This window comes from Panthera tigris, chromosome D3 (genome assembly GCF_018350195.1).
Source record: "Panthera tigris isolate Pti1 chromosome D3, P.tigris_Pti1_mat1.1, whole genome shotgun sequence".
Taxonomy (NCBI): domain Eukaryota; kingdom Metazoa; phylum Chordata; class Mammalia; order Carnivora; family Felidae; genus Panthera; species Panthera tigris.
This window is the reverse complement of record NC_056671.1, coordinates 53,511,242-53,523,014: the sequence shown is the minus strand read 5'-3', so window position 1 is coordinate 53,523,014 and position 11,773 is coordinate 53,511,242. Positions and strand designations below refer to the sequence as shown.

The 11,773-nt window shown below is 32.7% G+C and overlaps 1 protein-coding gene across 6 annotated transcripts in view; it reads right to left on the bottom strand.

The window, feature by feature from the left end:
* Positions 1-920: 920 nt before the first annotated feature.
* The window catches only part of RNF138 (ring finger protein 138), a 30,230-nt gene continuing 19,377 nt past the window's right edge, over positions 921-11,773 (bottom strand). For 4 of the 6 annotated variants that reach the window (XM_042962982.1, XM_042962987.1, XM_042962984.1 and 1 more), the window contains 4 exons: positions 5,501-5,557; positions 4,550-4,661; positions 2,908-3,015; positions 921-1,106 (listed from right to left, as the gene is read on the bottom strand). In XM_042962982.1, the coding sequence (XP_042818916.1) occupies positions 1,038-1,106; positions 2,908-3,015; positions 4,550-4,661; positions 5,501-5,557 (346 nt within the window). In that variant the 3' untranslated portion in view covers positions 921-1,037. The remainder of the gene's footprint in view (positions 1,107-2,907; positions 3,016-4,549; positions 4,662-5,500; positions 5,558-11,773) is intronic. The other 2 variants (XM_042962983.1, XM_042962988.1) reach the window with 1 other exon arrangement.

The window sequence follows — 11,773 nt, the reverse complement described above, 5'->3', positions numbered from 1 at the left end:
TGACTGTTACCTTTTAAAAGTTGGGTGATATACAAAATTTTAATCAAATCAGATAAATACGTCAATCCCATATTGCTTGTATATTTAAAAAACCTTAATAGAAATTCTGCAGATAACCTGACAAACTGCATGCATATGTGTGTATATATACATACAAAAGCGTATGCATATATACATATACATCTTTAGCTTTGAATGAATTTCTAAACTGAGATGAAGCCAAACCTCATAGACGTAGAATATATCACCAACTGAAAGTTTCTCATGAAAGTTTCATCTTAGCTAAAGAGAAATACTGGCAATTGAAAACTCTGAGGCCAAAGAGCTGTACTTCAGCTTAATATACTTTAGGTTTACAAATTAGTCAGCCAAACAAACAGGATTTGAAATGACCAACTGCCCACCAAAGAAATTTTTCTCTTAATATTTCCTTCTAGAGCAAAAAGGAAATATCTTTACAATGAACTTTCACTTTTTAAAGAGTTATAATTATTAAAGAAATCTCACTAGTCTTCAAAAATACTAAACATTATATAAATACAATTTTCTTATAGTTGAATTCTTCAGCTAGAATCTGTATTAAAAAAGTTTCCTTTGGATTGTTTCATTTAGCACTTCAAGTCTCCATTCTGCAACTCTGATAACTGGCTCAGATTTGGTAGGTTTATATCAATCACATCTTTCAGGATGTGCTACTGGGTGTTACCTGTGTACAAGAACATCAATGGGAGAACTGCACCAAATTCCAAAAGCAACATAAGGAAAAAGTCAAGAATGTATAATATAAAAAAGTTAAGTACAACAGGGAATCCCTTTTTTCCATTAATGAAATATAATCCTTTCAATATTTTTAAAGAATATGTCCTAACTTTCACTTTTTAGATGGTTCACCTTTATTTTTTAATTGAAAAACTAAATCAAAAGACTGAATTACTTTTATTAATACACACATCAAGTTATTGAAACGGTGACTTCATGTAGTTTTCCCCTTAAAGATGGCACTTGCAGGCACAAAGATGCAGAGATGTCTACAGCCTTCAGATGTTTACTTGAAAAGATTCCTCAACAGCAGTTTGATATTGGGTTTCCTCATCTAGCTGAAGATTCTAAAAACAATGACATTAACATGTCAAAAGGAAAAACATACTCACTACTCAATACTTTGCCCAATACATTACACATACTTGAAATGGTTTATGTTTATACTATAATATATACTCTCCTTTAAAATATAAGATTTAAATACCTGAACTTTAATAAGTAATTAATTTCAGTTGTAATTATTTAAGAATAATTGGTAAATACATAGGATCAGCAGAGAATGAAATTTCAAAGTTATAATGACCTTATGATAAGGCCATTAATTAAAAGTACAGTTAAAGGTAACCCACAATCATAAGTGATAAATTCTGTCATCTCTAGAAAAGAATGCCAAATGTCTAAAAATAAATTCATTTTAAAGAAAATGAGCATTTACTGAATTAAGAGCACTGAATGGCAGTTTTTTTTGTTTGTTTGTTTGTTTTAAGTTTATTTATTTTGAGAGAGAGACAAAGTGTGAGTCCGGGAGGGGCAGAGAGAGAGAGAGAGCGAGAGCCAGAGAGAATCCCAAGCAGGCTCTGCACTGTCAGCACAGAGCCTGACATGAGGCATGAACCCACAAACCGTGAGATCATGACCTGAGCTGAAGTCAGATGTTTAACTGACTGAGCCACCCAGGCACCCCAAATAGCAGCTTCTTAATAATAACAAAGCTAAAAACTATTGCTCAATCTTAGTTATATCGCTACTTTCACTTAAACAATTCTGCTTACTATCAATTATGTCCTATTGGTTTGCTTTAATAGGCTTCCACTTGACAGTCCTAATAATTAAAATTACATACTCTTCTGTGGCAAAAAAAAAAAACCCAATCTGACAATTAGATCAAAAGTGGTTCACAAGATAGATTTTTGTTTTTTCAAATCATAGTTCTCCACAGTAAACATTTATTTAAAATGAGAATTTAAGAATCTATAATTATTTCATAAAAATGTTAAAATTATAAGTACATCTGAATTTTACATACATTTGAGTTATTTTAAAACAATATGACTAAATATGCAAATTCCACAAAATAAAGAAACATTTATCAAGAATGATATAACTGCAACATTGGAGAGCAAAGTGTAAATTCTGTTCATTCCATTGTCAGAACTGCACATACCTGTGCTTATTTCCTAAACTGGAAAACAAGTATCAGCCATTCTTTGTCAGGATCAATATTGAATTAGGTAAGGTTTTAATTCACTGAAGTTGAATAAGATGTAATTTCACAATACAACAAATCATCTAATTTTTTAAAAAAATTATGACACATTTAGAAGGTAGAAAGTAACCACATGTTTTGCTTTAGGGATGCATTTTTACATTATGTAACTTCCCTTGTGCACCCTGTTAAAAGCCATCAACTAAGACCAGAATCTACTCAACCTGGCTCCACTTAATAATTAAGCTCCCTCACTTTTAAAAAAGACTGTACCTCATGTGGATACAAGAAATCTATTATAATAAGCAACTTAGTATAAGTTGAGAAATACACTCTCCATCTGTTGAACCATTTTTACTTCTCTAAGCAGGTACAGTTATCCCTTAAATCTAGACAGTTTTCATATAAGTCATCATCTGGACAATCTGGGAGTCTGCTCTTCTTATATTATCTCTCTAGTATAGGATGTGAATAGTAAATTCACCTTTTATCACTCCCACAAACCAAAGTTCACCTAGATTACAAAAACAACAGAACCTGCTCTATAACCATCCAGTATGATACAACAGCTGGTCTCAAAACTCAAGTCTAGATTGAAAAAGTTAACTTAACTTGAATATTTAAGCAGTATTTTCTTAAGCTTAAAGAATTTCACTTACCACAAATTCTCCATAATCAAACTGATGTCTCTGATTTAGATGACTAACGAAATTTCTAGTAATCTGGCTAGGATCTCCCCAAGGAAGAGACACACAAATAGGACACGTCTATAAGAAACAGAATGTTTTAAATAAAAAATAATGAAAATAACCAAACATACAAATTATTGAAAGTATTAAAATAACATAGGCTTATGTTACCGAAAACATTTACATGAAAACCATTTCTAAGATCCAAATTTTAGGAAAAGATCACTTCTGGACCAAATTACCTCAGATAAATTATAGTAATATAATTCAACACAATAAAAAGATCTTATACATTCTATTACTTTAAACTCTGATTACACAACTGTTTGAATAGAAACAACACACCCAATCTTAATTGCTAATTAATAATACCAATCATAGTTGCTATCATTAACAAGTACGTAATCTCACTTGAGCCACAAAGAACTATAATTATTATGACTTTTTTATAAGTAAAATGAAAATGAAGTAAACTTTAAATTGTATCAAGGTTTTAATGAGGACATACTAAAAAGTGAATGTACTGAAATGAAATAAGAAGAAACTTTTGGTAATTGGACTCCAGCCAAAGTCTGTGCTGTGTTAAATACAATGCAGAAACAAAAATCTGCTAGTGTGATATAAAACAAATGAAATCTCTTAAATGTGAGATTTTTCCTGGAGATATCTTTGGCAATTGTATGTTTGTTTAACAGTAACTCACCCTCTCCTAATGAGCAAAGTAGGTGGTATCTCCCTTAGTGCTATGTGAGAGTTTAAGGGCGGCCTCAACAGTTACTGAGGTGTATTCTTTCACGCTTTTTTCTAGTACATCCACTAAAACTGCTTAGAAATATCTATAATCCTTAATTTATAAAATTTTCCTTCTACTCTTATTTCTGAAGAAAATATTTATGTATCAAAATGTACAGCTGAAAAGGAAGTATCTCTTCCAGTTCAGTTTCTCCTGTTCCATCCACAGGTGAAATCACTTACCTATGTAACTCATGTTCCAAAAGAGGACTTGTAGGACCATTACCACAATCTTGGAATCCCGCACTCCACTCTGTCTCCCTCATTCATCAAAAAGGTCTCACCCCTCTCTTACACAGCCTCAAAATGGCATCAAAAAGATATGTATGCATCAAAAAGAAAGTACAATTCTTTTCCTTCCTTACTTTATGCATTCATACACTAGATTCTGCAAGGATACAATTAAAAATACCTACTGACTTTATACTTATTTATAAGCGTTTTCACCTGCAGCAGATCCACCAGATCAGACCCAGTCGTTTGCATTCTCTAGACTAAGAAACCGAGAAGCCCCAATAAAGTTTGGTTCTGCCACTCCTCAAATGAATCCCCAGCTCACCTTTCATTATTTCACTCTCCTCCGGGCTATTCTCCTACATTACCCTTACAATAAGCATCTCCCTTTTTATAAGTGAGTTACTGGAATTTTAAATATCTCGTTTTGCTTCACAGTCATCAATTTTTTGTTGACCTAAACCTACCTTAATGATAATGCCCCATCCAAATTTAAATCAACTCCTTTCCCTTGTACACATGAAATGAAATAAATGAAACAGTGTATTTAAAAATGCAGAAGAACATCTTAAACATATGTACTTACCACAGGAACTATCTGAAATAAGTGATTACTGTTACAGTGATCCAGTAAACGCTGCCTGGTAAAATTTGATTCTTGACACAAGGGACACTTAAAGGTAGGATGCCCAGAAGAGCTATAAAACAATTTTAAATGAATTGTACTTAATTTGAAACTGTAACATAAAAATGATGCTTTCCTATTCTGACCAATTACTGTAAGTTTCTTTTTAAAAAAGTTATACTTATTAGACTATTTAAAATTTTGAAAAAACTATCTTCAATAAATCATCTACAACAGATGTTCCCAAACAATCTCAGTTTACGTACCCTTAACCCTTAAAATGTCTCAGTACATTTTTTTCATGGTGCCTCAAGGCCTAAAACAAAACAAATCAGCTGTCCCACTTATGAAACAGTTAGGTCCAAACAACTTAAATGTAATCGTTTGTGTAAGGCCAACAGATGTCACTATAACTCCCCTGAAAGTTGTACATATCCTGTGGTGTCCCAGTTTGGACACCCCCGTTATCTAAGAACTCAAAACTTTTAAAAGACTCCCATCAAGATCATATCTTTAGCTTATCCCAGTCTCTAGCAATCAAACATACAAAATTCATAAGAAAAGTGAAAAACAAAAGCATCAATCATCAGAATGATCAACATTTCAAAACATTTTGAGGATCACACATCAATGATGTTTAATACCCCAGAATTTCAACAAGAGACAGTTCAATATTGACAACTCTACCTAAATTATGCATGGAAGAAACCTGACCACAGTGAAAAAGGAGAGCTAAAAAGGAGAGCTATTCTAATTTAATGTGATCTGTAAAAGCATCTGCAGCATTTATTTCTAAATTCCCAACTTTTAGCATTGTCTGATGAATTCACTAAGAAAATTTAATTTAAAAAATCTATTTTTATAAAGTGATAGATATAATTTACTAAAGTAGCAGAATTTTCAAAAGCTTACCTTGTATTCTCTTGATAAGTTTCTGTGTTATCAGACGTAGATGTTTCACTCCTATTACTTAAGAAACATAGAGGGGGAATAGTTAATACTTCAAGTAATAAAGCACATTACAGATTCATTAACTTGAATTGCTAATGAAAATGACTAGTCTGAATTTGTTTTAAAGCCTGAACTTCAAATAGTCCTGAACTATGAAACAATTATGGCATCATTTACTTTTTAAATAAGTTTGAGTAAGACGACTGTTTATTAAGTCCTTATGTCCTTTAAAATTAATTTATGCAATTGCAAATAAATAATATAGAATTTTTCAGGATTATCTTAAATCCATAGCATGGTAATATTTCCCCAGGTCCTTCAGGCTTTCACAGTAAGAGACTCTTCTACCTAATCTACTAAGTTACTGAATGCTGGGGCTGAGGCAAGAATTTGTGAACTTTTTGACTTGTAACTAGGATATGGTTTAAAGCTATGGCCTCCAACGTGGAGTAGGCGTAAGAAAATATTTTTGAAAATATTTAAGAAAATCATTATGTTCATATTTTCCAAAAAGGAACTAGGCTTTCCAACATTTAATATACAGAACCATTTGACATCCTCACTTGGACCCTGTGCCAGAGCCAAATGTCATATGCAGCATTAGAGAAATCCAGAGGAAAGAGTGGGTATATTCTAAATGGGAACTGTCACTTAGGCATTACAGAACTTCATCAGTGTGGTCAATTTTATAGAAACAAGGCCTTTCAATAGCAGAAACATTAAAACAGAAATGAAACAAGAAGTGGGCAAGAAAACTGTACCCTACAGAGATTTTCTCTTATATCTCAACACCACAGTTAAGAGAGTTGTTAAACTTAGAAAACTGGTTATTCATATTTTTACAAAAACAAAAATAAAAAACAAGCAGTACTACTATACCATCTCAATAACAGATGTTATTTTCTTTTTGATTTTTTAAAATTTGTTTTTCATAATAAAGCTATATACAAGAAAGTTGTGTATATACTGTAGGCACCCTTCCAACGACAGCTCCTTCTATGAAGATAACCATGTTAGCTCTCCACACAGATCTTATGCTGAGCGAGCAAGCAAGCTTCCCAGTTTCTACACCCAAAGAGACTATTAAACCACTATTTTCTGCACCTTTCCAGCAGATCTCCTCTGTCTCTTCAGGTAAAGGTGGTATTTTAACAATGTGGATGGAGACTAAACACCTTTTTAAAATAACTCAGTCAGAGACTGCATTTATTAAAGAGATGTTATGATTTTGTCACCAAAAACAGTATGTATCACTTATCTTAAAAAATATCATATCAATATTTTTAAACTTTGTAACAGATTTTTCTAATTGCTTTAAAAATCTTCCAAATAAGGGCACCTAGCTGGCTCAGTCAGTACAGCATACATCTTGATCTCAGGGTTATGAGTTCAAGCCCCACAGTGGGCACTGAGTTTACTTTTTTAAAAATTTAAAAATTAAAAAGTAAACAAAATCTTCCAAATAAAGGGGCTCCTGCGTGGCTCAGTCAGGTGTGCATCTGACTTCAGCTCAGATCATGATGTCACGGTTCATGAGTTCAAACTCCACATGGGGCTCGCTGCTGTCAGCCTGTCAGCACAGAGCCCACTTCAGATCCTCTGTTTCCCTCCTCTCTCTGCCCCTCCCCAACTTGGGCTCTCTCTCACATAAAATTAAAAAATAAAATAAGAACATTAAAAATATCTTCCAAATCAGCACAATCACTGGGTTTTGAAGGTGCCCTTTAAAAACAGTTTAACAGGGGCGCCTGGGTGGCTCAGTCAGTTAAGTGTCCAACTCTTGGTTTCAGCTCAGGTCACGATCTCACAGTTTTGTGAGTTCAAGCCCTGTCTCGGGTTCTGTGCTGGCAGCACAGAGCCTGCTTGGGATCCTCTTTCTCTCCTCTCTCTTCCCCTCCCCTACTCGTATTGTCTCTATTTCTTTCTAAATAAATAAATAAACTTAAAAAAAATAAAAGCATTGTTACAACTTCTGATTGCTTTGTAATAACAACTATAACATCATTAAGGAAGATGAAAATTTCAACAAAAGCTCTTTTGACATTTAGTGAGTGAAACTGAAAATTTTAGTAATCTCAACCTATGACATACTCCTTCCATTCAGATCTGTATCTTTTTTGTATGGTAGGTATATTTTTCAGCTATGACAGTCATCAAAATCAAGTATCAACGTAAAGTGAACATAGTTCCAAATCTCTGATTATGTCACAGTGTTTAAGATTTAAAAAAAATTTTAGGAAGTACAGTCAACAACACTGGTTTTAGTGAAAGTATTAATAAAACTTTAACAATAAAATATTTTATACCATTAAATAAAGCAAAACTTATTTTAAAGTAACGATTTCGTCTTTATCTCACTTAAATTTTGCATGCTTTATAACATAAAGTATCAGTACTATAAAAATACATGCATAGTTTTTAAATAAACATACACACAGTAGGAATGCATGCCTGATTTTTTTCGCTGATGAGATATGAAACCACAAAAGTGATTTAAAACATTTTAATATCAAATTTAACGCTCTTTTAAAATGCTTTCTCTCTCTTCCATTGCCCATATAGTTCTGTTTTCCATTACAACTCTCATTATCATCATTCCAGCCCTTTCTAGTCATTTGTATCATGTCTATTACTGGTAGCCTACTCATTTACTCCAGAAATGCATCAATGGGTTCAATAACAGAAAATCTATCACAGTATATTAACAATTAAAATTAAAAAAGATAATTTCATTTGATGCAGAAAAATATCATCCAATAAAATTCAATCTCTATAATGTAAACAAAAACAAAAATAAACCCCTCTGATCATTCACAAAGCTTTTAAAAGTACAAACGCCTAGGGGAACCTGGCTCAATCAGTTAAGCATCCAACTCCTGATTTCAGCTCAGTTCATGATTTGATGGTTCATGGGTTGGAACTCCACGCAGGCCTCGGCCCTGGCAGCCTGGAGCCTACTTGGGATTCCTCTCTCTCTCCCTCTTTCCCCTCATACTCTCTCTGTCCTTTCTCCTGCTTGCACTCTCTCTCTCTCTCAAAATAAATAAACATTAAAAAATAAATACAAATGCCTAGACTCTAGATATCACAATATCTGGGAATGGAGCCAGATGTATATATATATATATGTGTATATATATATATATATATATATATATATATATGTGTGTGTATATATATATATATATATATTTTTTTTAATTCCATTAAAGATTCTGATTTGAATAGAACCATTTAAGGAGGAAATCTTAAGTTGAGAGTGATAGCATCGTGACACAGATAAAGAATAACTATGTTAGGTTAAAAAAAAAAACAACACTGTAAACATAATAGAAAATTCTAGATGCATTCCCACTTAAAATGAAGAACAAGAAAAAGGTGCCTCCTATTTAATATCAGATAGAGATCTTAGTTAATGCAATAAATTATGACATGAAGCACTAAGAGACAAAACTGTATAAAAAACAAAATAATTTTCCATTTAATAAATCTAAAAAAATCTACCATTATTTGGAACTCTTAGAACTAATAAATCAACAGTTGCAAAATACAACCTTAATGTATAAATCTGTACTAATCCTAATCACTAGGAATAACCACTTAGATTATGAAACAGGAAAAAACTCCATTTGTGTATTAACAAAAACTATACACTTTTCAGAAAAGATACAATAAAACATATTTACACATGCTCTAAGCAGATTTCTTTTAGCATATTTTTTAAATGTTTATTTATTTTTGAGAGAGCGCATACACAATGCGGGGAGGTGCAGAAAGAGAGACACAATGTGCAGCAGGCTCCAGGCTTAGAGCTATGGGCTCAAAGCCCAACCCAGGGCTGGAACCCAAGAACTGTGAGATCATGACCTGAGCCAAAGTCGGACGCACAACCAACTGAGCCACTCAGGCGCCCCTCTTCCAGCATATTTTTTTAAAAATGGGAGAGAGAGGTGGGAAAAATCAGTACCATATGATGTCAATTCTCTCCAAATTAATGTATTTTCAATAAATTCAACCTCTATATCGCCTCTGATCAAAATCTCTACAGAGATTTTCAGGAGACTCAAAAGTCTGATCCTAAAATTCATATGGAATAGCAAAGGATCAGTAACAGCAGAGAGTGTTTTGTAAGTAAAACAAGGTGGGAAACTTTCCTTACCTGACATTAAGACTCACTGTTAAAGTCATAGTAATTAAGATAGCCTGATACTAGACAATAAACAAATAGACCAATAGAACAGAATAGAGATGTGTAGGACTGAAATGGCATTGTAAATCAGTGAGAAAAAATGGACCCAATGAATGGTACTGGGACAAATGACTAATCATGTGGGGAAAATTTTTCCTGTCACATTATACATCCAAAATAAATGTGAAAAGCATAACTTTAAAATGTTAAAGAAAAAATATCTTATAACCTGATGTAGGAAAACATTTCTCAAGCATGACACAAAAAGCAAAAATCATAAAGAAAATAATTATATTTCTATATATACATACAGAAATATAATATATATTTTAGTATGTCAAAAGACACCATAACAAGACTAGCCAAAAACTGAACAAACACATTTGCAATCAGGAAACAAAAGCAAAAACAGACAAGCAGGACTGTCTCAAATTAAAAAGCTTCTGCACAGCAAAGGAAACAAGAAGTGAAAACATGACCTACAGAATGGAAGAAAATATCTGTAAACCATGTACCTGATAAACAGTGAATTTACAAAATATATAAGAAACTCCTACAACTCAACAGCAGACACTACCAACCCAATTACAAAATGGGCTAAAAACTTGAATAAATAATTCTCCAAAGATAATCTACAAATGGCCAACAGGTATATGGAAAGATGCTCAAGGTCACTAATCATCAGGGAAATGCAAATCAAAACCACAATGAGCTATCACTTCATACCTGTTATGATAGCCATTATCAAAAGAACAAAAGACAAGCGTTAGTGAGAGTGTGGAGAAACTGTATATTGTAGGTGGGAATGCAAAAATGGTGCAGCCACTATAGAAAACAGTACGGAGGTTCCCCCACAAAAAAAACAAGCAAAACTACCATATGATTCAGCAATCTCACCTGTGGGTCTTTATCCAAAACAACTGAAATCAGGACAGTAAAGAAATATTAGCATTCCCATGTTCACTGTAGTGCTATTCATAATAGCCAAAAGGCAGAAACAATCTTGTGAATGCATAAAGAAACAAAGATGTGAATGGATAAAGAAAATGTGGTATATACATACAATGGATTATTCACCCTTAAAAGGAAATCCTGCAAATGAATGAATCCTGCAGATGACAACATGAATGAACCTCATGTTATGCTAAGTTAAATAAGGCCAGTCACAGTACAATTTCAGTTGCATGATTTCAGTTACATGAAGTTAAGTAGACTAGCCAAACTCATAAAAGCAAAGAATAGAATGGTGGTTGCCAGAGGCTACAAGAGGATGAAATAGGGAGTTACTAATCAACATGTATAAAACATAAGTTACGCAAGGCAGGTTCTAGAGATTTGGGGTACAACATTGTGCCTACAGATAACAATACTATTTTATACACTTAAAAGTCAGTTAAGAGCATAGCTAGCTAGCTCATATTAAGTTTGTTTTCCAAATTTTAAAAAAAGGTAAGGGGGTGCCTGACTGGTTCAGTAAGAAGAGCGTGCGATTATTGATCTCAGGGTTGTGAGTTTGAGCCCCATGTTGGGAGTAGAGATTACTTAAATAAAACTTTTTTTAAAAAGGAAAAAAAAGAATTAAAATTATGTATAACTATGCCATTTAATGCTAAATTAAACTGTGATAGTCCTTAAAGCAAAGTTTTCAAAATACTACAGTATCCCATTTCTAGTCTTTTAAAAATATAAAGAAAAACCTCAAGTTCTATGTTTATGTGTTTTACAAAATGGCAAAAAAAAATTTAGTTCTGAGTAAAAATATATATATATATATATATATATATATATATTTGTAATGCATATAATAAAGGATTATCATCCATATTATATAAAGAAGGCTTATGAATAATGAAAACCCATTTCATATAATACTTGTACCAGATTCTTTAATAAAGATTTAGCCACTAAAAATGTTCAACATCTTGGAGAAAAGATGACAATGTAAGATTGCCTTCAACTTTAATTCAGTCTTTGTGAAGAGCTATATTTGGACTAAACTGTATGAATCCACTGATACCTACTTATTAATGTTTACAAGGAGTCAA